Source organism: Aureococcus anophagefferens, assembly GCF_000186865.1.
Source record: "Aureococcus anophagefferens unplaced genomic scaffold AURANscaffold_26, whole genome shotgun sequence".
In the NCBI taxonomy this organism is placed as follows: domain Eukaryota; class Pelagophyceae; order Pelagomonadales; family Pelagomonadaceae; genus Aureococcus; species Aureococcus anophagefferens.
Window position 1 is genome coordinate 19,471 of NW_008705586.1, and position 25,877 is coordinate 45,347.

General features: G+C 52.5%; 5 protein-coding genes across 5 annotated transcripts in view; 2 read left to right on the forward strand and 3 right to left on the reverse strand.

Moving 5' to 3' along the window:
* Window positions 1-6,618, forward strand: part of AURANDRAFT_72367 (hypothetical protein) — a gene marked incomplete at both ends in the record, with an annotated part of 8,040 nt that extends 1,422 nt beyond the window's left edge. The window contains 14 exons of the mRNA XM_009042029.1: window positions 121-1,669; window positions 1,911-2,032; window positions 2,136-2,202; window positions 2,677-2,704; window positions 2,926-2,974; window positions 3,276-3,423; window positions 3,623-3,718; window positions 3,775-3,949; window positions 4,010-4,201; window positions 4,248-4,941; window positions 5,099-5,368; window positions 5,846-6,208; window positions 6,292-6,406; window positions 6,571-6,618. Of these exons, the coding sequence (XP_009040277.1) occupies window positions 121-1,669; window positions 1,911-2,032; window positions 2,136-2,202; window positions 2,677-2,704; window positions 2,926-2,974; window positions 3,276-3,423; window positions 3,623-3,718; window positions 3,775-3,949; window positions 4,010-4,201; window positions 4,248-4,941; window positions 5,099-5,368; window positions 5,846-6,208; window positions 6,292-6,406; window positions 6,571-6,618 (3,916 nt within the window). The remainder of the gene's footprint in view (window positions 1-120; window positions 1,670-1,910; window positions 2,033-2,135; window positions 2,203-2,676; window positions 2,705-2,925; window positions 2,975-3,275; window positions 3,424-3,622; window positions 3,719-3,774; window positions 3,950-4,009; window positions 4,202-4,247; window positions 4,942-5,098; window positions 5,369-5,845; window positions 6,209-6,291; window positions 6,407-6,570) is intronic.
* Window positions 6,619-7,619: 1,001 nt separating this feature from the next.
* AURANDRAFT_72369 (hypothetical protein) lies at window positions 7,620-14,114 on the reverse strand (the record flags this gene model as incomplete). The annotated part of the gene is made up of 5 exons (XM_009042129.1): window positions 7,620-10,059; window positions 10,166-11,378; window positions 11,429-12,320; window positions 13,068-13,289; window positions 13,810-14,114. The coding sequence occupies 5 exons, from the start codon at window positions 14,112-14,114 to the stop codon at window positions 8,714-8,716; spliced, it is 3,978 nt and encodes a 1,325-aa protein (XP_009040377.1).
* A 586-nt stretch (window positions 14,115-14,700) lies between these two features.
* TPR3 (hypothetical protein) lies at window positions 14,701-19,654 on the reverse strand (the record flags this gene model as incomplete). The annotated part of the gene is made up of 6 exons (XM_009042128.1): window positions 14,701-15,303; window positions 15,430-15,983; window positions 16,058-16,541; window positions 16,638-18,899; window positions 19,039-19,149; window positions 19,316-19,654. 6 exons carry the CDS (start codon window positions 19,652-19,654, stop codon window positions 15,121-15,123), a joined length of 3,933 nt encoding a protein of 1,310 aa, XP_009040376.1.
* An 814-nt stretch (window positions 19,655-20,468) lies between these two features.
* On the forward strand, window positions 20,469-21,986 carry AURANDRAFT_70352 (hypothetical protein; the record flags this gene model as incomplete). The annotated part of the gene is made up of 4 exons (XM_009042030.1): window positions 20,469-20,495; window positions 20,555-20,637; window positions 20,712-20,807; window positions 20,848-21,986. 3 exons carry the CDS (start codon window positions 20,626-20,628, stop codon window positions 21,772-21,774), a joined length of 1,035 nt encoding a protein of 344 aa, XP_009040278.1.
* Window positions 21,987-22,941: 955 nt separating this feature from the next.
* AURANDRAFT_38747 (hypothetical protein) lies at window positions 22,942-25,877 on the reverse strand (the record flags this gene model as incomplete). The annotated part of the gene is made up of 8 exons (XM_009042127.1): window positions 22,942-23,676; window positions 23,756-24,570; window positions 24,626-24,739; window positions 24,797-25,020; window positions 25,192-25,249; window positions 25,309-25,429; window positions 25,480-25,647; window positions 25,718-25,877. The coding sequence occupies 8 exons, from the start codon at window positions 25,777-25,779 to the stop codon at window positions 23,607-23,609; spliced, it is 1,632 nt and encodes a 543-aa protein (XP_009040375.1).

Sequence of the window (25,877 nt, forward strand, 5' to 3'; positions counted from 1 at the left end):
CGAGGCAAAAGAACAGGCAACTTACTACCTCAAATACAAAGAAGACCTGGCAGAAGCAAAAAAGCTGATCGTCGAAGAACACGGAAAAGATGAAGATGAGGATGATTTATTCGAAAACAGGAAAAACCAGTTCAATTATTCAGAAAGAGCGGCCCAAACCTTCAACAACCCTTTAAGAGAACGTTGCATCTCTACAAAACCCCCCGCTGTGGTCAACTTTTCTGGGACAGTTTCACAATGGGAAATCTATGACAGATACATGAGCGACTATGCTATGCAGGTGGCCGAGCAGGAATTGCTCAAAAACCAAGAGAAAAAGAAATCTAATTCGGGCAATACCACGAACAGCGGGCCGCAGAATACCAGTGGTTCGAAGGAGGATGACATGGTACACTCTCAGCGCATGGGCAATGCACTAAAGATCCTGGAGCGCATGGTGAACCAGAACGCAGATGATGAGATATTTCAGGACTTTAAATACTGGGAGGATGCGTCAGATGCCTTCCGCGATGGCGAAGGGTCTCTTCTACCTCTCTGGCGCTTCCACACGGAGCGATCGAAGCGCAAGCAAGTAACTGCGTTGGCATGGAATCCGAAGTACCCTGATCTCTTTTCCGTCGGATATGGTTCCTACGACTTCATGCGCCAAGGAAGTGGTATGGTGTGTTGCTTTTCCTTGAAGAATACGAGCTATCCCGAGTATACCTTTACAACAGAAAGTGGGGTCATGTGTCTGAACTTTCACCCAGAGCACTGTTCGCTACTCGCAGTCGGTTGCTATGATGGTATTGTTATGGTATACGATGTGAGACACAAAGGCAACCGGCCAATCTACGCGTCTTCAATCAAGACGGGGAAGCACACTGACCCGGTGTGGCAAGTGCAATGGCAGATAGAGGATCTTGCCAAGGAGCTGAATTTCTTCTCCATTTCTTCAGACGGTCGTGTTGCCAATTGGACCATGTCAAAAAACGAATTAAAAATGGAACCAGTAATGCAGCTTAAATTGGTCAGCACATCGAAGGATGATCCGGAGGAAACACTTTTATCTGGTCTAGCAGGCGGTTGTTGCTTTGACTTCAATCGCGTCTCCGAGCACCTCTTTATTGTCGGCACAGAGGAGGGAAAAATTCATAAGTGTTCAAAAGCGTATTCAGGTCAATACCTCGAGACTTACCTCGGTCATCACATGGCGGTGTACACGATTCGATGGAACCCGTTTCACCCTCGAGTGTTCATATCATGCTCGGCCGATTGGACTGTCAAGCTTTGGGACCACAACATTCCTACGGCCATCATGTCTTTTGACTTGGGGAATGCGGTTGGCGATGTCGCTTGGTCTCCTTACTCGGCAACCGTGTTCGCCGCTGTGACGTCTGATGGGAAGGTGCATGTATTTGATCTTGCAGAAAACAAGCATGAGCCGCTTTGTGAGCAAAAAGTTGTAAAGCGTGCAAAACTCACACACGTGGTCTTTAACCAGCGGGATCCGATCCTTATAGTGGGCGACGATCGTGGAGGTTGCAATTCATTGAAGCTTTCACCAAACCTGAGGTTAATTCACGATCCCCTGGGTGAGGAACCTGGTGCTACACTAACAAAAGAAGTCACGACGCAACGCCAGATCGACAATATGGATCGGCTCCTGGCCTCAGTCGACACGAAACCTGTTGGTCAATGATATCGAGCGACATTGAGCATTGGGAGGCTGGAATGATCATCCTGTAGCGCAATGTAGACCACGCAGGGAGAAGAATTGGGAGAAGAATTGGGCTCTGTCATGTGTATATAAGCAGCAATATGAACTCGGGTCCTGGTTACCAGGGTCTCCGATGTTTGTCTGCGGCAAGGTCAGCTCGGAAAGTTTCTTGAACAGCTGTCGGGACGGGGGCAATACCGTTCAAACATAGTACGAAGAACCCTCACGTGTCTTCAAGTTGCGCTTGTTCAAGCAGTGGGACAGATCAGATTGTCCTACTGAGCTGACAGGGGCAGACGATGCATGGTACTCTGTTCTTCTAGACTACCGGTCGTGACAAAGCCCAGTGGTCAGACTACGTCCGGGCAACCCCTCGTAAGTGCGGTCTGGGGTGTCCTTAGACGACCCTAAACAAGCCTGTTTACCATGGGCCCAGGCCGGGGGGTCACTTAGAATCCTCGGCCGGGGCGCAACTTCAGCCTAATGAGCCTAGTCGCTTTAGGGTGAAATAGCCCAAAGTAACAGCGGACATTGAAGTCCACGATAGGGGAGGGTCAGTGCCATCTCCATAGTGTGACGTCGCGACGGTAGTGGAGCAGCGTAATGTAAATTATGGGGATGATGGTGCGGCGCGGTCCGTCGGCCTTCATTCTGGCATTCTTAGTTTAATTGAGCTCAGCCTCCCTTCGAGGGAGGAGTTACCTTGCTTCCTTTAGTGGGAGATACGAAAGGCCAAGTGGACGGAATTTGCATTTACGGCAATACAATATGTTTCCGGTAACGAGTTAGTGAGTTTAGACCACAGACTAGCACTTCAAGGGGAGACAAATCGATCTGCCGACGCCGGTGTCCCTGCGAAATAATCACAGCGCCGTCGCGCTGGATTATTTAATCTACGTCGGCTAGAAGGGACGCCGGAGGCTGGCCGGCGCCGGCAACCTGCGCGCCGATTTAATTCCATTTAAAATCAACCATAGCCATTGAATTTCGTCAACATTGGCGATGGTTGGTCCAAAAACACCATGATGGCATATTAAATCATGCGCCATCTGGCAGTACGGGGGCCGCGCAGGTCGCTCTTAGATTAAATCGTAGCCCGATCATCAGAAAACGGGACCTCCGAAACCATAGCGCAACTCTGACTTCTATGGAAGGTAATTTGCCCTCAGCCTGACTCCTGACTAGGGTATGGTAATAATTAGTTAGTAGACTCCCTACTCAAGTAGGCAGACCACTCTCCGATCGGGGCTCTCTGTCCTCAATCGCTGGAGTTAAGTGAGTAAGAAAGAAAAGGGGCAACGTCATGGAAATCCAGATATGTATCCTACAAATAAAACACCCGCCCTGCCCTACCCTCCTCCGTCCCTGCTGAGGTGGCTGCGCCACCCAAGCGCGGTCCGTCGGCCTTCATTCCGGCACTCTTAACTGAATTGAGCTCAGCCCCCCCCTTGAGGGAGGAGTTTACTCTGCTTCCTTTAGCTCACGCTAGTGGGAGATACGAAAGGCCAAGTGGACGGAAATCCGGATCTATATTAAGTGGAGCCTGGTACAATTCACCTAACATTTCTGAATCCAGCTTACCAACGATTGCCAAGGGGCTGTCACGCCTCGCCATTCATATACCTCCATATACGTCTCCAGTGATTGCAGCGTACGTCATGCAGTTCCTAGGCTTAAAGAAGCGTGGAGCTATTAAAACGGCCGTTCAAGAAGACTTCGAAAAAGTGGCGAGTTGAGCATAGCAGCAAGTTTCCTGGACCAAGAGAGCATAGGTGGTTCCCAAGAGTGCGGATGAGGCAGCTCGTTTAAGAAAGATCCTCTCTCGCAATTATTTATTTAGTGAGCTGGCCACTGGGCAGCTCGATAATGTTGTTGAGGTGCAGGGGAACGCACTAGAGTCAATGGCATTAACTTGCTGGCTAGGTCATGAAACCGCTCAAGTTCAGCGGGAACGAGGATGTCATTCGGCAAGGTGATATTGGAAAACACCTTTACGTCCTTGTAAGTGGGCATTGCCAGGCACAGCTTGAGAGTCTCGATATACGGTCATATATATATCATATTTGGAAGACTAGGTTCTTGTAGATGGGAAACTTCTCGCCGAATACTTTGATACTGGATGTTTTGGTGAACTTGCGCTGGTGTATAACGCCCCCCGGGCAGCAACAGTACGAACAACTGAGGAGAGCGATCTGTACAGCCTTGACGTGGGGTCGTTTCGTCATGTACTTCGCGAACAGGCTGGGGCCCGTGAGACTGCAGCAGCGTAATTACCTTTGACCTACTTTCGAACTACTATTCTCATGAAAGGCGAACGCGCACACTTGGCGTGCGTGAAGGAAGTGCCGCTCTTGAAGACGCTGGATTCGCGCAAACTCACCGCGCTGGTAAAATCGCTTGAGCTCATCAAATTTAAAGACGGTGCTAAGATAATACGACAAGGGGATGAGGGAGATGCGTTTTATATCATCGAGTCCGGCTCCGTTACTTGTATTCGAGGCAGTGTTTGATGAGCATCGACTTCATCTTTCAAACTTTGAAAACGCAGGCACTCGAGTGAACACACGCGGTGAACAAGAAGAGCTAGCGACTCTCACATCGCCGGATTGTTTCGGGGAAATGGCGCTCATGGACAATTCCCCAAGGCATGCGACAGTCATAGCCAAAGGTGAGGTTCACTGCCTTACGCTTGATAGAGCTCACTTTGTTAAGCTCCTTGGTCCTCTGAAGAGCATCCTACAAGCGCATTCGTGCCTTCATGTGCTACGTTCTATCGAGCTTTTTTCTGAATTAACAGATGCAGAGTTAGATTCAATAGTAAATGCAATGCACTCAGAGAAATTTGTTCGAAGTACACCAATAATCAAGGAAGGGAAGAAAGGGACCACCTTTTATGTCTTGCAAACGGGTACTGCTGAAGTGAGCAGAGATGGGGTGAGCATTGGGCAGCTTCAATCAGGAGACTACTTCGGCGAGCGTGCACTTATTGATGGTGCTCCTCGAAGTGCATCTGTTTACGCAACCGATGATGTTGTGTGCTACACTCTAGAGCGAAAAAAGTTTGAATCTCTACTCATAAACACGGCTGGAACAGCTGGAAAGTTTGAGGAGGAAATGCGACGTCGACAGAAAATTACCAGGTCGAAATGTTCTGGAAGTGGAGCTTTGATTGGTCTTCAGTCGGTGCCTGCTATGCTGCAGTCGAGATCATCTGAAAGGTTGCGCACGCATAGGGACCGAAAGTGAGCCTCTGCTAGCAGAACTCAAGGTCTGCCGTTTGCTCGGTCAAGGTACATTTGGTAGGGTCAAGCTCGTGGAACATCCACAAACTGGAGGCGTGTCACTAATTAATTCGGAGTTTGGCGCGAATATGACGGGGTTTGAAAAGCTTAAAAACAGGTACACGCTCAAGTGTATGTCGAAGGTGCAAGTGGTAAAACAGCAGCAAGAGAAAAATGTCATTGCTGAGCGTGACCTTCTTTACGAGTGTGCATCCACATTTGTTCTGAAGTTACACACCTCGTATCAGAGCCCGGATGAACTTTTTTTGCTGATGGAACTCATCCAAGGAGGTGAACTTTGGCAGTACATATATGAAAAGAAGCATTTGATCACGCGGTCGGCCCTTGGTGGCTTGACGACAAATGCGGCTCAATTCTATGCTGCAGGGTAGCGGGGTGTGCTCTTTCTTCCTCCAAAGCCAAACTTCATGCCCTAGGCTTGTGTAACATCGGCACTGCACTATGTGCACAACAAGGGTGTGGCATATCGTGACTTGAAGCCAGAAAATTTGTTGATGGACTCTGGTGGATACCTCAAGATGATTGACTTTGGGTTTGCAAAGAGGATTCCGTACTTTAAAAAAGGCAAAGAGATGTTGCAAACGTTCACTCTTTGTGGAACACCAGAGTAAGAGTCTCAGTTCTTGGGAACCATCAGCGTCTCTGATATATCCACTCGAGTTTAGTCTGGAGCCACGTTTGAAGGTACATTGCTCCTGAAATTCTCCTATCGAAGGGACACGACAAAGGTGTGGATTGCTGGGCCTTGGGGTGCCTTACATACGAGCTTTTGTGTGGACGCACCCCGCCTGGACCCGCGCACCACCATCTCAGAAGAATCAAAAGCTAATTCCTCTCCACTCAGGTTTGTCCATGACGACCAACAGCAAATTTTCCGTGCTATTGTACAGGTTCTCATACTGCATCATCGGGCATCATGGTTACGAGTTTCTCTGCAGGCTAATTCAAAACTACGCTTTCCGATGGGTATGGATGCAGATGCCCAAATGCTTATCAAAGGGATGCTAGAGGTCAACCCTGCACGACGCCTGGGGAATTTAAAGGATGGCCTTTCCGCTGTACCTGGGTCCACATGGTTTCAGGCTACCAAATTTGAGTGGACTGCACTTTCTGCTCGGAGCGGCACGACTCCATATCAACCACCTGTGAAGGACGCGAAAGACACCTCAAACATAGACATCATTCGTGATGAAGAAAGCATCCCAAAGTAGGCCCGTGGAACCTTTTCGTGATGATCGATTCATTTCAGGTATCGCGGTAATCAAGATGTCTTCCGAAATTTCTAATCAGATCTTGGAAGAAGATCGTTTTATTAATGCGCATATGTTCGGTTAAGCAGCGATCTGGCACAGTATACATCCGTGGAAGAGCCGGGCGTAAAAAAACGGGGCCGCAGAACTCTGAAGTCGCAGAACTCTGAAGTCGCCTGAATTCAGTACGCGCATTGTTCTAGAGGGCGCCTGTCGGTGGTCTGCTTCACTCAGTCCGTAGACAATTCGTATTGTGGGAGAGTGCAGATGACAAGTTATGATCAACCAATACCCAAACCAGGACCACTTCTATATTCAGGTGCGATTGCGATCTTCTTCCTCCATCGTCTTTAGACTCTACGTGTGATCTCGCTAGCCATTGGTCTGTGGGGAACCGTGCTAAGTCTGCCTAGTGTAGTCGAGTCCATTTTTTTGAATTCACGTTGTGGGATTAGAGGGGGACACCGCGAGCTAGCGTGCAGCCCCGCAATTTCCCCCAGCCGCGGCATAAACCGTGGAGACTCTCGGAATAAAGTAGCCAACTACTATCCAGCAGGTGCGCTGTCCGGCGACTGTGCAACCTCGCTGGGCCTGGTGCTCTCTGGCACGCCGCTGTGGCGCTAACCAGACAGACACCGCATTTGTATCGTCACACTCAACTTCATTGCTGAACCCACAGGAATACAGCCTTTGCGGTGATGGTCCTGCAGACTTAAGCGTCCCCGAACATGATGTTCCTGACAGCCCTCCTCAGTCTTCTCATGCTAAGCTAAATATTGCGAAGATGCCTTACAAACAAGGAATGGCAAACAGGGCCACCAGACTGGTGCAAGATCACCGTCGTCGTGGACTATCGCCACCTATTCCTTCCTGTCAGACTACAGTTAATACGGCCCCTTCGTCTGTAGTACTTGGCGGCTCGTTTGCAGACCGGTCGCGCTTGTCTCTTGTAGTGGAACTATTAGCTTGTGGCGCAATCCTATATCATGTGCTATATGCTCGAAGCTTTTGAGAACAAAATACTCTACATGGATCTTCATTATTGGCTTACGATCCAGGGGGAGTAGAGAGATAGAGAGTTTTGTATCTCCCTAGTGGCTCGCTGGTACAGAGCCACCCAATATCCTTCCCCTTTTCTTAATACTTTCTAACCCTGTTATAGTTGCTTCCGCACTGTAATAGACGGAGAGTCTTCCTGGACCTAGTGAGGCAGATCCTCTGCCCGTTCGTCCAGTAGCCCCGGCCCCCGTATACTACGGCAGCTGAGGTGACGTGAGGATAACAGAGACGCCGGTGTACCGCCACTGCGTAACCTCGATAGTTCACCCTCACACGGCAGGGCAGCCCCACTAGGCTGCCTCCCCGTGTCGGAGTTTACTATCTCGTTAGCAGTTCACAGATGCAGCTCACTACGAGGGTAGAAACCTCTCTATCTCTCTAACATCTTGAACTCACAAAGTTTAAGCGGCAATACCCTCACTTTTTACATGACCAGAAAAGAAGCTAATGGGCTGGTGTCTACAGCGACGCGCCAGATAGCACCAGGCTCAGCGAGGTAGCTTAAAAGGACCCCGGGAAATTCTCCTGTATCTACCTTCCTGTTAATCTCACTGATAATTCTCCCTTGATTTCCTTTGGTGGGGTGCAATAGATATATTTCACCTGGTCGCCTGGTCTGATCTCGGCTCGCTCGCCGGCGGCCTTCACCCTGAGATACAAAACTACCAAAGGCCATCAAACATGCATCTGCGGGATGACCTGCGTGCATCAAGGCAAATTCACCTCGGGCCCCGGATCGCCCCGTAATCCTCTGGAAGCTACGGCTGTAAGGGCCCGTCAAAATTGGACTCCAGACCAGGGTATCGGCTTCGAAGGTTTCGATTACGAACCCGCCGCGATTCCACCAGCGTTCGCCAGCGTCTGCGGCGATGTGGTCGTGCACGGGCGATTAGAAACTCGAATTGCAAAACCGTCACGCTTCGCGCCTGTACCCGGGTATTTAGTGAGGCCCATCTTCAAGTTTGAAACCCCAGGCGACTCCGATGAAGATCGGAGTGATCGAGCTGACCTTGCTGCAGGGTGCCCTCGGCGAAAGCGCTGTAGAGGCCGGGCTCGAAGGTGGGCTAGAAGGATGAGCGTAGACACTGGCACTATAGCCCAGATCAGAGGGAGACTGCGCTGCGAAACCGCCCATAAAGCCACCGTGTGGACGCTTTGTCCGTCAATGTTTCAACTGATCATGTTTAGTTGATCGAATGAGACCGACGGTCGTTGCCTGGGCCGGGCCCTCATCATCAAGCAACTCGGCCTGGGAGGCGAATGGAGGTCTCCTTGCGTCCTGGCGCGGATAAGACCATCATGACCATCAGTTATATTAGATGGGAGGATATGACGAATTGCTAACCCGCTCGCTACCTGAAACATGAATTATGCCATAAAAGTAATTTTGAGAGACTGCGCATTCACAGCTCTGAAGCGGGAAGCTCGAGATTCTGGAGCAATATTTCCTCAAGGTAAGCACCAGAAACGTTCAGGTCCCCAGGGTCGACGACCACAAAGCGAAGCTCGCATGCAAACAGACTCGAAACAATCCCAACTGCTGGGTAGGTGCGAAACACGACATAGCACGAGCCGGTGGACTCGAATGGGAGGATCTGTAGCGGCACTTCTGCATGATGAGCATACAAGTCGGCATCACCAAGGGGCTCGACACGGACACGTACATTTTGCAATTGCTGCCCCCTCGCATTGTTTGTCACGTGAAACTGTAGAACTACATGCGAGTCCAACGCATGTCGCGTACAAGAGACGTGGTAGGCTTCTCCGCCTTCTGTGCACTCACTCAAAACAACCGGTGTGAGGGAGCGTTTCACGCGCCCGAGGCTTGCGAGCTCAGGGACAGCCGACATCGTCGACTGCTGCTTAATCTGCTGCCGTGTGAGCTCATACTTGAGATTTACAAACTCAACTCTCCGCAGGTTGTGCTGAACCAGGGCAGCACGGCGTTCAGACTCTGAAGAACGAATCAAAGCTTCGGTGAATTTAGCATAGCAAGACAGGGACAAATCTACGGGCAGTGCATTTAATACCTTTGCGGGGTGCAGTCGGTTGAGATTGCGATGCATGAAGCCAAGCGCTTTGCCAAGAGCCACTGCGCAAGGCAATGTCGCATCGGTAGTGGAATGTTGAATAACAAGTTGTGAAGCATAAATATTCGCAAGTGTTGTGTACACATCTGATGCGGTGTTTGATAGAATTTCAGGGTTGTGAGGCTCGGTAACGAGACGCGTGTCTCGGGACTGTGTAGCTTCACCCCAGATATTTTCGCAATAGTCCTCTGCAAGTTTGTCATCTCTCAAGCTTATCGCATAGATTTTCAGCACCGCTTTGTGATTTTGCATTCGAGCCAGCACCAAAGCCCTCTCGTGAAGAAAAGTTTCAGGGAGCCAGGAGAGCTGTGCCTTCGCATCGTAGTTCTTGGATCTCATCAGGAACGTGCGGAGCCATTGCCTGTAGATGCTACTGCTCTCGTGGTCAGAGCCCCCTATACGCTTAAGGCCGTCAAGAAGAAGGTACCCAAGTTCGTTATGTAACATGGGCGAATCCTCGCCAGCAGAAACAAGATACTCGAGATAGACGCACGCCACCGCCGCTCCATCATCCAATGCAAGCGACCCCCCCGCCCCCAATTCGCAGCTCAAGCAAGGAGGCACTTGCCAGAAGCTCGGACCAGAAGATTTCTCTCCAGCTTGCACAGCTCGCAATTTTAAATCTTTCATCCAAGTAACCACATCATAAGCAGGAACACCTGAGCAATCATGAGATGAAGATACAGCCGAATCAAAATGAAAAAACAACAACGAGAAGAGTCGTTGTTGCTTTCACGCACTGCACTGCGCCTGCGCCGCCCGTACGTACACTCAAGGGTACCTCGAGTGGATCCTCATCGCCTTGGATATCTACGAGGGTGCCGGTAAAGACTGCAAGACCAAGCGCTGGAGAAGCGGCAAAAACAGAGGGGGCGTGTTCTAGTGCGAGGTTGGTATTCCGCTGATCATCGGAAAACCAGAGCCACTGTAAATACCTTGTCTTCCAGCGAAGGAACTGGACACGATCCCACGCCCCATTGACGTCCCCGCAACAGCGAGTCTCGACAAGGAGTGCTAACGCTCGCTGGTGGGCGTGCTTGCTCCGGTACAGCCACAGGAGCGGCTCTGCATATACTGCCCCGCCTGCAGCTAGCAGGGGAGCGACATACTCAAGCTCACATCGCTGACCTGGGTCCCGCAGTAAGGCAACGACATCTTTGATCCGTGGTGGTGAACACTGCAGCCATACTGCAATCAGCATCGTGTCTACAAGCGCGAGTTGGTCACAGACTGTCTCGGTGTTTTTATAGTCAAGCATGCTGCCCTCTGAGCTGCGTGCATTTAGCCTCCGTCGTGTGATCTCAAAGAATGATGCGATAGCAGCGGCAGCGCGGCTCAAGCTTGCACCGCGTAGGAGAGGCATTGAGCTCAGTGCATGATGCTTCTCTCGCGAGACAGTTTCAAGGACAGCGAATTCCCCGTCGTCACTTCTCAGGCCCAATCTTGTTGACAACTCAGGCGGCCGGATTGACGGAAAGAGATCAGCCACGGCTTGCGGTGCAGTCTCGGCATTAAGCCAGTGCTGCGACGCGCCTTCGAAGTCACCTCGGCTGTATAGCGCGTAAGCATATCGCTCCTCGACCAGCCGTGAGTCGCCGTGGAATTTCCGCGCTGATGATGCACAAAGCGCAAGGGCATCCTCGTACTGCGCGGAGTCCAACAGATTTTGCACTTGATCGTCAACAGAGGTCATGCGTAATACAAACCCCCCGGTGTCACCTAAACAGAAGAGATCATCCAGAGATGGGGTGCCTCCAGAATTCCTAGACCGTGTTTGATTGCTCATATTGCGCATGGCGTCGAGCTTCGAAAGCGGTTTCAATGCCGGAGAAATATCCGTAACGTTCAAGAAGTCTCCAGTATTAGATTCACAATCGTCTGCTAGCTCATCACGAACTCCACCACAGAGTGTAGTTGCAATAAAACCTCCTTCCAGCGAAATCTTCTGAACAAGCGCAAGCGAGGGTATAAAATGAACCTAAGGAAACAACGTTCGCGTTTGGATACTGCAGTGATTGCAGATCGAACCTCCAATGTGTTTCCTAGAAGACCAACGATGAACGCAGACGTGGACTTGAGCATGATGGGTGCTGTCGTCCACGTGATGCGCTCTTCCAGAGGGTTGAGCAACTGAAGGGACGGCAATACTAAGAAGGTGGTCAGAGCGTGAATGCCATAGAGAATACCACGAGACTGTGATGATGCAATAAGCCGCTTTTTGCCCGGTGAAGACTGGCTCCCGGGTATAATCAAGAGTGCCCCTGTACCACCCGGTGCGTCCAATATTTTTCGCATTGGCCAGTCTGATGTTGACCCGTCACATGCTCCCTTAGGGCTTTTACCACCACGTAGGCTGAAGACGCCTCTTTTTTTGGCAGAGACGCTTGTTTCGCCACAGTCATTTGGCAAGTCAATTCTAAAAATGTGAAACGATCGCTTGTTTGCCACGACCATGCAGATATCACTCACACAACATCCCGAAATGGGAGTGTCCGGCAGCAGAAACTCTTTTTTTGCATCTTTTAAACCACCGCCCCGTTGCCAAAAGTATACTAAAGCTTTTTTCTTGAGAAAGAGTACCAGAGTACGCGACGGTACGTGCGCTGAGAAGAATGACACACCCTGAGCATTCTGTACTTGGGCAGTCGCTCTCAAAGAGTTAGAGTCGTAAGCAATTAAAACACCATCGACGACCGCAACCAATACTGCCTGTGCATCGAATATTGCCAACTGTGACACGCAACCTCGGCCTCGAGACTCGTTATTCTTGATTGCCTCGACAGATGCTGAGTCGTGAACTTCAAATTTGGAGCCCTCCCGGCAATCGTAAGCTCTCACTGCTCCCCCAGCTGTTCCCGTGAACAGTCGTGGCCGTTTTCGCTGCGCAGGAGCAACGGTACAGCTCGAAATATGCGGCTCACTAAAATTTTTAAGGGGGAGTGTTTCGAATATGCCCCAAGCGGGATTCATTGGATGTCACGGGCGGTGCGTCTCAAGCTTCAAGGAGGTTAACATTGGACGAGGGAGATGAACATAAAATTACTTTGATATGACATTGCATTCGCGGTTACGATACACCCAGATTTTACAATTAGGGGGCGACACTGAAAGCCCGGGATTTTGCAGGGGCCCAACGGACGCCCTGCGGCCCGGCCGTCCTGCCTAAAGTCCTCCCTCAGTCCCGCGCAGTCCTCCCGGCGGTGTCCCGGCCGCGTCCCGCCGCCGTCCCGGCGCAGTCCCGGCGCGTCCCGGCAGCGTCCTCCCCGCGTCCCGCTCAGTCCCGCTCAGTCCCGCCTCGGTCCTGCCCCGGTCCCGCTTCGTCCCGCAGGTCGCCGTCCCGCAGGTCGCCGCAGGTCGGCGCGTCCTCCGGGAGTCCTCCGCGCGTCCCGGCCGCGTCCCGGCGGCGTCCCGGCGGCGTCCCGCAGGTCGCAGGTCGCAGAAATCCCGCGTCCCGCAGGTCGCGCCGGGTCGCGGAGGTCGCAGGGCGTCCGTTGGGCCCCTTTTTGCCGTCGACGAGCCGAGCTCCGAGACTGCGCCTATCCCGAGGAGCCCGCGTAGGAATTCGAAGACGACTCTCGGTTCGTCCGGATCCGTCCGAATTGAGCGAAGTTATGGTACTAGAAGAGCCCGTTCTTTTCCGCGGAACGCGCGTCGCGGACGCGCGGACGTTTTGAGAATGTTCCTGTGCTGCGGGTCCACGAGGATGGCCTCCAGGAACTTGGCGTAGTGGGGGCGGTTCACGTAGACGGCGATCGACGCCTCGAACTCGAGGTCCTGGCGCCCGCCGGAGACGCCGCGGCGGGACTCGCCGACGTAGAAGGCCTTGGAGTAGTTCGCCTCGAGCCACGTGTGGTAGCCCGTGGTGCCCTTGCCCTTCTCCGTGGACCTTCTGAGACCGCGCGAATCTGTCGAGACGTCGACGCGGCGAATAGCAGCACGCTGGTGACCTGTTTTGGATCAGGACCCAGCAAAGTCTCTCTCTTGCAGAGCGAGCTTTAGGCGCCGACGAGCAGCGCTGCCGTTGCTGCGGCCACTCGGGCCGGCGCAAGGCGCGGGGAATCGAATCCAAACGCCCGCAGGCGCACAGCCGGGCCGACGGGCGGCGACACGGGGCAGCCCAGCCCTCGCAAAACGCTCCCTGGTCCGTCAAGTGCAGGGCACTGTGACCCATTCCGGTCGGGGCGATTTAGTGGGGAGCCCAAACCGGCGCATTCGCCGTACGGCGCCGCAGGACGCAGTTCCCCCAATTTTCGCGTCCCCACTAAACCGGGAAGTCGCTCCAGGGACGCCTCCAAAAACCAGGCGCCAGCGGAGGCGGAGCGGAGCCCGGAGAGCGCCCGGGCTCAGTGACCCCCCCTATTACAATAGTAGTGATTTAGACCACCTACAATAGTAGTGATTTAGACCACCTATCATCATCCATGAGCATGTGCTCGGCCTGCGGCCGCTCGGACTGGTTGATCTTGGCCCACTCGCTGTCGTAGATGGTCTCGAAGTCGGCCTTGGCGTGCCGTCCGACGATCTCGAGCACGGGCGCGTGGAGCATGATCGACCGCGTCCAGCCCCTGAAGAGGGCCTTGTTGGCGTCATGGACGCCGCTCTGCGGCGTGAAGACGATGACGTCCTTGAAGAGCTTGTTCAGCTCGACGATACTGAGGAGCGTCGGCTCGTCGTCGTCGCCGCCGTCCGCGCCAGCGCGGGTCCGCGGCGGCATTGTAGGAAGGCGAGGTGCTGTTGTCCTCGCCGCTGCGCCGCGCGCGGTCCGCGCGGGCGCTGGTGGAGCCTGGACCGGAGCGCGGCGCGGCGCCGGGCTCTGCGGCGGCGCGCGCTCTGGTTCCAGGGGTTATCCGCCGCTCGCGAGCGGTGGATCTGCTGCGGGCGGCGCGCCCTGCGCGCAGGCCTGCAGCGGTGTAGCTGCGCACAGCTAGCAGGTGTAGCGCGGTGGCTCACAGCGCGAAAGCGGGAACATAGCCCAGATCAGAGTGAGACTGCGTTACGGGTATCCTAGGCGTATCCTGGCTCCTCTGAGGTATCCCTCATACGACGATTTCGCCCATTCCCCAAATCACGATCCAACAAAATTTTCCCGTCTCCACTGTAATTTCGTACATCAAGGTGCAGTTCACTAGGATGAGGGTAGAAACCACTCTATCTCTCTATGCGCCTCCGGCACCTAGGTGCCGCAGGTCCAACGCATGCTACCGCGCTTGGAAACTTTGAAAGCTGCCAGTAGTATCGTAGGTTCCACTGGGATAGCATTTAATACTAGTCAGGATATTGGCTGCCCTTTGCTTATTGTTAGGGTATTGGTGGCTCTTTACTTGACTTGTCGCAGAACCTATGCTGGGGCGGAGGCCACTCTATGCCCGGGGGAGCTACGGCAAGGTCGCCCGGGTGTCCTAGGAGATGGCGAAGGGGAATGGGCCAGCTGGGCAAGGAGTGCGCCCCCATAGTAGGCCCCCTCACCACATTTGGCTATGACCTGGACATCTCGGACTTGCATTTGTCGGCGGAGAAGGGCGTTTCTAGCAGTTTAAATAAACCCAGCCTGATTCACCGCAGCAGGGTCCTCTTCTATCCGAGATGCGCTTTCAGGGACAGGGAAAGTCTAGTTTTCGAAACTCATGTTGCTGGCGCGACGTAGTGTAGAAGCGGCTTCTGCAGCGCAGGAGGCAAAAAAAACACGAGATTCCAAGAACATATGCAGGCCGACGGCGGATTCACGGGCGGAGGGCTTCCATGGCTTTTTCGAGGATCTCCTTGCGAATTTTTGGGTAGTCTGGGTAAAGGTTCAAGATCTTGTTACATACGTCTATTGCCTCAACGTGCCTTTTTGCCTTTAAATAATTAAACGCAAGCTTAAATCCCACTGTCGCAGAGGCTTCGTGCTCGAGGAGCCATGCCTATTGTTTTGGAGAGCACCGTTTCTGTTAGGTAATATATATATATATACAGAAACTGATGCCTCTTTATCTACTGCGAACTCAGCACAAAACAGAAAATTGAAGTGAAAATCAGCATTCGACCACTCGCTCGTTTGCTTTTTCATACATATCAGCAGCATCCTTATACGAAGCCTCCTTCTCGCGGATGACTCCCATGGTCTCCCAGGCTCTCCCACAGCTTAGGTTATATTTTAGACAGCGATTGCAAAGGTCCTCGCTCAGATCGAACTTGGATTTCTGGATGTAAATATCAGCTAGCAGCAAATAGCCTCTTTCAAAGTCATCTGCAAGCTCGTGTGAGTATGGCATCTTTGCAACACGCTTGAGTGCATTGCGCGCTTTGGTTGTAGATTTCTCGAGCATGAAAGTCGTAGACATGCCTAGCAGAGCTGGGAGGTAGTCTTTCTCCTTTTCTAAAATATCAATGAATATTTGCATAGCCTGGTCGATTTTGGATTTGGATCGAGTCGCCAATAAGATGTATGCTTCTAGTACTTGAATCTTGAGGTCGAGTTCATCAGGGAGAATGAATGTCCTCAGTTCCTTGAAGAGGTGATCTGCAACCGCCGCGGCCTCCGAACTATGTTCTAGCTCCACGCTGTCGTCCCACCTGTAATCCAAAGCTAGTAAAAGGTAAGCTCGGGCGGATATATATTGCTGATATGATCACGTTTCAAGTCGCACAAACACAGGCTTGGTTGAGTCGCTGCACCCCGCTGAGTCTCATTATCTGGATTTAGGTAAAGTTCGATCATATTTATGAGGGCGAGAACACCCCACTTACCATCACGTCTGGCTAGGTTAAAAAATTTCACCGCTTCGACAACATCATTTGTATATCGACAGTGTAAACCTTTGCAGTAGTTCAAACCAGGGTGAGAGAGCGCGCGAGCATTTGAGCATTCTGCAAGTTTCAGAAATCGAGGAACGTCATCGAGCCTCCCAGCACGGCGCAACAGCTTAATTAATTTGCTGAGGGCTAAGTAATTATTTGGTTTCTTTTCCAGGAGCTTGAGGAAGTTTGCGGTAGCCGCATCATGATCCTTTTTCTGGAAGAGGAGGTCAGCAAGAAGCATGGCGCACTCCTCGTGATTCGCATTCACCCTTAGAAGGGCAGCACATTGTTGTTCACAATTATCAAGATGCTGCTGCTTGAGCCAGAGCCTTGCGAGTTCGAGCATGCAGACTTCATTTACCTGATTGAGTGCCATCATAGAAATTGTGCAATATATTGATTGTGCGGGGGATATTTCTGATCAAAACACTGAAACTCGGCTGACTCTGTAATTGACATTGTCTGCTCTGAGCGCTTCCTGGTAAGACTCGATGGCCTTATGCTCAAGTTTGTCCTCTTTCAAGTAAAACAGGGCAAGCTTGCGACAAGTCTCGGCCATTACTTTCTTCTGCTCGTTCAAGACCTCGGGAGGTTCCATCGTTGACCGAGTTCGCTCTAAAACTGTCCGCTGCAAATCACGAGCTCGGAGAAGCGTCTGTGAAATAGAATGATCTGCGCCAAACATGTTCTCCTCGGCATCTTCATCACCCTCGCTCTCTTCGGCACGGAGAAACACCTCAGCGAGCAGGAGCAAGGACTGGACATCCCGAATCATCCTAGGAAGCTCGGTCGACGTGCCCATTGGCTCTAGCGCGTATGTGAGGACCTGAACGGCGCTGCCATATTTTTTCAGCTTGACAAATAGCCTGGCAAGATCGTGCCTCAAATGGATATCATCTGCATGAGCCTGTAACGCTGTAACGTAATAGTCGGTGGCTTTCAAATAGTCATGCGTAGAAATGAGAGCGCGGCCAATTTTAGCAGCAAGTGATGCGTCACGTGGGTCGAGATTATGAGCTTGCTCGTAGGCTTCAATGGCTGCTTCGGGGGCCTGGATATGCATGTATGCAGCACCAAGGCGCTCGTAGGACTGGGCACTAGGGTCGAAGCCAACCAAGTCCCGAAAACATTGTGTGTAAGCGCGCTTGTCGTGTCTCACGCTAAGGTAAAAATTAGCCTTGGCCTGCTGGGCGTGCACATATGCAGGCGACGACTGCGGAACCCCGTTTAACATCTGAATGGCACCATCAAAGTCGTTGCGTTTTATTGCAAGTAAAGAATTGGACATCAGGACCCTGATTTCTTCAGAAGTGCCTCGGAATCTTTCCTGTGCCTCTGCTAAGATACTCATCGCCTCGTGGAATTGGGAGAGAGTGGCGAGGATGTCTGCAAGATCCACGAAGACTGCCGCACGCTCTGCATGGGGAACAGACCCTGGGACACCTGCTGGGATGCCATCTCGAACACCCGGAAGCCGTAGTGCTTCCTGCAGAGTTTTGAGAGCCTCGTCGTGATTGCCCTCGTATGCACAAAGTCTGGCTTTGACCAAGGCGTATGAGGGGGCCTTGCGCACCTGAAAGTCACATGCAATCGCTTGTTCCAGTGAGTTGGAGGCACCCCGGTGGTTGTCCTGGGCGAGCGCTAGACGAGCCATAAGGAGGTGAGCCGCAGCAGATTGAGAGTCAAGGCTTAGGGCGAGATTGAGAGTTCGGGTTGCCGCTTCTAATTGCCCTACGGCAAGACGCGCGTGCGCCACCAGCAAATGGGCCTCAATTAACCCAGGGGCTTGCGCACTAACCCGCTCAAGTATCTCGATACCTCTATTGACCGCCCCAGCGGGGCTTGACCCCAATTGTGCACGGGCGCTCGAAGGATCCTGGAATCGCAAGTGCTGAAGGTACTCCTTGGCGAGCTGAATCAGAAAGTCTGGGTCTAGCCCATAAAAGTTGTTGAAAATGCTCGACACACTCCGATCTGTCAATCCCCGAAAGTGAAGTTTTTCTGCTTGCTCAAGCAACTGAACATGCTCACTTGCATCTCCACTGCGTCTCCAGGCAATCAGTGCTTTGAGATAAGGCAACTGTGGCGACTGGTCGATGGAATCAGAAATCGCCGCTATGAATTCCAATTGTTGTTCTGCATCCTCCAGTTCTCCAGTCATAACCTGGCAATAAATCGTGCCATACAGTGCAGCGAGGTTAGTTTCATCACTTCGCCCCGCCTCTCTGTACATCTCCATCGCGCCAGCATAATCACCAAGCATGGCCTTCTCGTGAGCCAGCTCTGCAACATACTCTGCCCTAGATGGATCTAATGTAATTGCTTTTTCGCAAAATTGGGACAATAACCCCAATATCTTTGCTCTTTTGCCCGACACGCGGCTCAGAGAACGCGCTGTCTCAAAAAAGAGCTTTGCATTAACACCCTCGTAGCGCTCCATGGACTTTGAAAGCAACTGTAGCTGAGCCACCGCTGTCTCTTCGTCTACCTTTTGTGTCATCTGCATAAGAACATTGAGACGCAAAGCTTCCATGGACCTCTCATTTTGCTGGAGAACACGCTGGATCATCTCCATAGCCTGGTCCCAGTCCCCCAGAGTTGTGAGGATTTTAGCTTTTTCTAATAGTGCCGGTGCCCAGGACTGTAGCGCAACAGCTTGGTTTAAGAAGTCCAACGCGCGGGGGTACTGCTTAGCCATTTCATAGTAACGTGCGCGAGCCTGAGCAAGTATTCACTCATTTGCATCAGCATATGTCGGCATTGAATTCTCAGAAATTGCAGCAACGAAGGCAGACTCCGCAGAATACCATGAGACTGTCCAAGTCCCTCGGCGAAATATCAGTGCTGCCTGTCGCAACATCCAAGAGTCTGACAGCTTGGCGGCGTTGCTCAAGCTCCTGACGTGAAGAACTGGGAGATGATATCTCAACCCACGCCCATAGCACTTGTGCCTGCTTTTGCATCCCTGTCTGTGCGGCCTGATCAATAGAAGACAGTACCTACAAGGGCAAGTGGCATATATACACGGCTGCGAGCGTATATTTGGCCACGTTAAAGCCATACTCTGAGGCATTCCTCACATCGGACACAGCAGCAAGCCCGCTTCAGTAGGTTCCGAGACTGATTGAGCCACACACATGCTTGCTCCTCGTCGACGCTATGAAGACCAGAATACCAATGGAACTGGGCTGCTAGTAAGAGGCTGGGTTCAGATGCACGCTCTGCCTCGCTGGTCGCTTGGCTAGACAACGCGTCCACCTCCTGGTAATCAACGTGTTCTGCAGTCTTGTGAAAAAATAGGAGTGCAACAATGGCAGGCAACTCAAGATCCCGTTTCGACTTAAGAGAACTCAGCTCCCTCAAGGCCTCACCTAAACGGTTCTTCCCACTAGACCCGCTACTCGCGACAAATCCCACAGCAACCGCCCGCCACCAATTTATAGTGCTGGAGTCCGAGAGCCCTTTGGCCAACATCTTGTTTGCCTCGTGCTCCAGATGCCTACGCCATTTTCAGGGCTTCTGGGCAACCCCCCCCCCCCCCACACGCACCCCCAGAGCCCTTGGCGTGCATAGTAGGACAACAGCGCCGGGATCAATGAACGCGATGAAGATGACATCGTTGCGTTTACGGCTGTTCAAATTGTGCAGTAAAAAAAAGTGCAGATTTAGGGTCGATGTTGAAGTACTTAAGATAGAGCAGTAATTGCTGCTACTTCAGCCGCTGCTGCCTGAGCTGCTGCTGCGGCTGCAGCTCTAGCTTCGTCGTTCATAGGTTGCTCCGGATTCGGATCCATTCTCCCCCTGCAATCGAGCGCGGGGAAAAGGCGCAAACGCGAAGCGAAAGAAAAGAATGCGTGAGGTCTACGCAGAGAGACCGCGCGCTGGGTCCCAAACCTAGCGAGATAGTAAAACCCGACACGGGGAGGCAGCCTAGTGGGGCTGCCCTGCCGTGTGAGGGTGAGCTATCGAGGTTACGCAGTGGCGGTACACCGGCGTCTCTGTTATCCTCACGTCACCTCAGCTGCCGTAGTATACGGGGGCCGGGGCTACTGGACGAACGGGCAGAGGATCTGCCTCACTAGGTCCAGGAAGACTCTCCGTCTATTACAGTGCGGGAGGCAACTATAACAGGGTTAGAAAGTATTAAGGAGGGGAAGGATATTGGGTGGCTCTGTACCAGCGAGCCACTAGGGAGATACAAAACTCTCTATCTCTCCAGTTATAAGCTTTCTGCTTTTCGTTGTCAAACGCGTCTGGAAGAACGAAGCACGTAGAGCCCATCTTGAACATGCTTATTATCGAACCTAGCAAAACAGCGAGAGGCTCCTGTGTCCATGATGGCCTGTATACGCTGAATGTTAAGAGGCATTTTAGACGCGTGCGCACGTGGTAAACAGAGTGACGTCAGAAAAACCTCCGTCGGCGACTTCCGCTCCGAAACCGACATGTCTATCAAGGTCCCCCCCCCCCTCCTCCCCCCTCATTAGCTGTACTAGCACGAGTAATAAACTTAAATCGATCGGCTCGGTAGGTTGGAATCAATGGTTTCGGGCGCATCGGCCGACTCGTCATGCGCGCTGCCGCAGAGAACCCCCGAATCCAGATTGTCGGGGTGAATGACCCGCGCGTACGCGGCGCAATGCGTGGCCCCAATTAGTTTGGCTGAGGATGCCGTGGGAGGATTCGCCTGTCGCAGGTTCATCCCTACTGACTACATGCGGTACATGTTCAAGTATGATACCGTTCACGGGCAGTTTAAGGGGACCGTGGAAGCGGCCGAGGATGCAATTATCGTAGATGGTGAGAAGATCCAGGTTTTTGGTGAACGTGACCCGGCGAACATCAAGTGGTCGTCTTGTGGTGCAGACTATGTGGTCGAGTCGACCGGTGTATTTACATCGACGGCGGCGGCTGGGGTTCACATCCAAGGTGGAGCAAAGAAGGTGGTAATCTCTGCACCTTCCGGTGACGCGCCTATGTTTGTGTGCGGTGTCAACCTCGATAAGTACGAATCTTCAATGAACGTTGTTTCGAATGCCTCCTGCACTACCAACTGTCTTGCGCCCCTCGCCAAGGTAATCAACGACACATATGGAATCGAGGAAGGCCTGATGACCACTGTACACAGTGTTACTGCTACGCAGCAGACGGTTGACGGTCCATCCCAAAAGGACTGGCGCGGTGGCCGTGGCGCCTGCTACAACATAATTCCTTCGGGCACAGGCGCAGCCAAGGCTGTCGGTAAGGTAATCCCTACTCTCGACGGCAAACTCACGGGAATGTCATTTCGCGTTCCCACTGCAAATGTCTCAGTGGTTGATCTCACTTGCAAGCTTCAAGCTGGTGCCTCGTATGACGATATCAAGGCATCTGTCAAGGCTGCCGCAGAGGGTCCGATGAAGGGCATCCTTGCCTATACCGAGGATGATGTAGTCTCAAGTGACTTTATTGGCGATGCGCACACTTCGATCTTCGATGCTAAAGCTGGCATCGCACTAACCGACAACTTCGTTAAGCTTGTATCATGGTATGACAACGAATGCGGGTATTCCAACAAGGTCCTCAACTTGATTGAACACATGGAAGAACACTAATGTACACGGAGTTGATTTACCGTCGGCGAGTCTTAATCTAGTGACTTACTTCACGCAGCCGCCCATTTACTGATGGGGTGGGGCCGCAAAGCACAAGAATTATCGTGCTCGTCGCGCCACCCCCTCCGACTCGCGCCCACGCCGGGAGCAGGTTTTAAAAGCCGCTGGTACTGTCCTAGTCTGGAATTGCAGGTAAAGAAGAAATTAGTGCCAGTGAGTTTGGACAACCCATCATAGCGTGCGCCGCCGCAGAGCAGAGTCGGAATCGAGGCGGATTTCGCTTCTAGATTTCGCTTTTTTCCCAAAAGTGAACTAACAGGGCCTAGGAGACTCTTTTTTTCTGCATACGGAGAATACCCCCCGCAATATTTCCCGCGATCGAGCTAATCACACTTATCGATGGTTCAGGATCGCCGGTAGGGCCGTTGCGCGCCCCGCTGAAGCCGTTTGAGTCTCACGCACACTTCATTTTAATCCGCTGACGCTACTTAAAACAGCCCCCTGAATGGTTGTGTCTCTTTTCCCTCGCTCGCTTCGCTCGCTCGGGTCCCTCCCTCCGCTCGCAATGCCCTTTGTTGAAGTTTAAATTGAATTTTCCCCAAATGGTAAAATCTTGAAGTTGCAAAATTGCCATATCGGAGTCAGGAGACTCTGATGGGGGCTTCAAAGGCCAGGTTTCCAAGAACCAGAAACAGAACTAGAAACAGGGGTCTTAGCACCCACACTTAGATCAGAGACAGGTGCGGTTCTAAGGCCGCTCGATCTCAGCACAGGATTATACAATGACTGCGCTACCGTAAGGTAGCACACTGAGTGTCTTTGGTCGCCGGCGGTGGATACGCGTCGCTGTATCCTCCGCTGTTTCTCTTATCTCGCATCTAGCGGAGGCTGCCTTGGTGCTAACCAGGCTGAGAGCCCGCGCTAGGGGCCCTAGGCTACTAGGGGAAAGCGGGCAGTAATATCTACTTAGTACTACTAGTAGTACTTAGTTGAAGGGCCTTACAATCCTTTGACACGCAGCGGCCCGGAAGAGGCCCCACCCGACCCCGCTTCGCACTCGCCGCCGCCCCACGGGCCCTGCGCCCCCCCCTGGACAGATATGGCGCCAGGCGCGGGGCTCTTAAGGGCGACTAGGTGGGGGGGCCAAGTCGCAAACTCAGCTTCGTTGGGTTTCCCAGGCCTGCGCCAGGCGCGGGGTACTTAAGGGCGACTAAGAGGCGGGCCAAGCCGCGAACTCATCTTCGTTGGGTTCCCCAGGCCCGGGTGGCGCCTACAGGCGCCTAGTCGCGAACTAAGTCCAGTTGGATTTCTCGCGTCCACCGCTACGCGGCCGTGCTCCCCCTGTGGGCAAACTCAGGCGGATGGAGCTAAGGAAGGCCCCAGCAAAGTTTCGCGAGTCATCGAGGGGGATCTCGCGACCGGATGGCTGGCCTGATTCCGCCCCGAGAGCAGAGCACCCTCACCTAGGGCCACTTCAGGCCGCAATGAGTCGAATTTCCCACGTTCGACATTCGTGTTGTAGCCGTAGAAGGCAGCTTGTCATTGATTTACCTTAAACCCCTTTTATACTTGTCCGCCGAGCTCTGATTGTCGATTTCAGAACACCAATCCCAAACCTGCGCTGAGAACCAATTCGTTCGCTAGCTCTCAAGCTCAAACAAGCTCACAGCCAATGCCGCCGGTGATTTCAAGTTAATGTCCCAGGTCTAGTTGCAACTGTGGGATCGTGTGGTCTGGCAAGCCGCTCCATTGGGCTGATTCAGGGGCTGTAGCCTGTGTGGAATCTGAAGAAGACTTGCACAACAATAGCCTCTGCTGCTTCTCAAGACTTTTTATTTCTGCAGTGGAGTTGAATAGGAGTCTGCTTGCTTGAGAGCATCCACAGAGGCTCGTACGAGTCGCCTAGGATAAAATACCCTGTATCTAGGAGATGATGCATGACGAAAAGGGCTATCCGACTAATTGCCGCGCTGCGAGTTGCATGAGCGCATTCAAGTCCTTCAAGGCAGCAGCCTTCGGCGCGCTATTGGGAATCACGTCTATTGTGGTTGCAATGCTATCAATGAGGACCGCAATCTTTTTTTCAAAGATAGTCTGTACGGCCTTGCGTTCCTTGTCTCTAAATTCGAGGAGATTGGAGAGCTCACACACTCGTGTGCTGTTGTTATCTCCCTGCCGCTGCGACATGTCTCCGCCAGCAGTGTGTTTATTGACCTTCGAGGTCCCGCTTTCGTGTAGGGGCTTTTCCCGTCGTCTTTCAAGGGCATGTTTTTCCAAGTGAACGGCCTCTAACTCGCGCCGAAGCTCAATCGTGACACTGGCGGTGTCCGCCGATCTGAGGTCTTGAGAGGACCCCTCCAGGGAAACACGCTGAAGATGGATACACAGCGCGGTCTTTTCATCGAGTTTATTTTCAAGCGCAGCTTGATTCTTGTCGTATGCATCAAGCTCATCTTGAAGCGCCATGATCTGCTCATCACGCTCGTTGAGGCGTTGTGTGAGCGCAATCATTATGTCACGCTGCTTAAGAAGGAGTTGTTTATACCTCTCGACCTGAGCCTTGTCGTGCTCGATACATTCACGCTCGCGCTCCAGGTCCGCAAGGCGGTCATCAATCTCCGAGGCTGTATTTGTCCGCCCTTGACTCTTAACGGTGATCGAGCGCCGGACATCGCCATCGCCGACATCCTCACCGGTTGGCCTTTCAGTACTTATCATCTGAGATGTGAGCTTCATAATCTGCTCCTCAAGCCCACGCTTCTGCTCCTTCTCGCGCATGAATTCCTTTGACCGTGCCTGGATCAACTCGACACTGGACTAAACAATGGCCTTGCGACGCAGGACTTTGTACCTCAAGGGCGCGTATAGCCGCCATCTTATCTTCCTCCGCGCGCCGACGGCGCTCTTCGAGCTCCAACAGCCGACGTTGGTCGACAACATTCCGATTTCGTTCCTCAAGTTCGGCCTACATATAAGAGAGTTCGTATCCCGGAACTCTTATCGCGCGTTTGCAGACACGCACCCGAAGGCGACGAAGCTCGCGCTCGTACTTTCGAAGAAGAGAGGCTTGATCAAGATCTTCATTTAGGCGCGGAGCATTGGTAACTCGTTTGGCGCGAGTTGCGAACTTGAGTGTCGATAATGTTTCTGAGGATGCCTCGGCCGCTGGCGATATGGTCGCGAGCATGGTCGTGCGACAGTTCCCCCCAAGGGAGTCTTCTAGGAGGCGGGTGAGCTTCGAGTCGCCTGAAAGGTGTACAATCCAGAGATCATTGTTAATCCACAAATATCTAGAGATCTAGTGGATGAACAACTTCTCACACAAAAGCACGCGATTTCTACGAACGAACAGAATAAACTTTCGCGCGCATATTTATAACTCTGCCCCTAAGGCACTTCACTTCGCCGAGCAGTCACGGTATGGCACATGCTTGCGCATGCCACCTTTTTGTGATTCGCATAGAGCGGCAATAACCTGATTGTAGGAGCTGAAGTTCGTGAGCCACAAATCACTCGTGGGTCGCTGGGCCACACGTTTCCAAGTGCAGAGAGGGAAGCGTTAATCTTCTTCGATTCCTCCAGGCGTTGGCCTGTTGCGCCGCTCACGCGGACGCGTTCACTGCCAGCGAGATCTACCAGATTTAGCTTGCCGACCCTAGAGACCCGTGTAAATCCGTCTACGCGGGTTGCCACGCTGTGGTGCGCCGAAATGTCTGCTTAACACGATTCTCGAGGCGTGCGAGGGCCTGCTCCCGCTTGAGACCTGCTGATCGCATTGCTCGAGCAAACTCGTCGGGGGCCATTTCCCTGCCATCTTCGTCCACATAAACAGTCTCGGAGTGCTCAACGATGACCATGAAGACAGCATGTGACCTATGGTGTCTGGCGCATGCGCAACACAGAGGTAAAGAAATATGTATATATCAAGCACTATGCTCCTTGCCGCGAGGAAAAGTCGTTCATTTTCGTTGCGCCCGTCGCACGGACGCGGTTGGCGCGATCCATTAGCGCGTAAACTTCTGAGGGCTGGCGGACAACCCATTCAGACAGCCCATCCACATAGACACCGCGCTTTGGGTCTTCGCGGATGGCCAGGGCCTCGA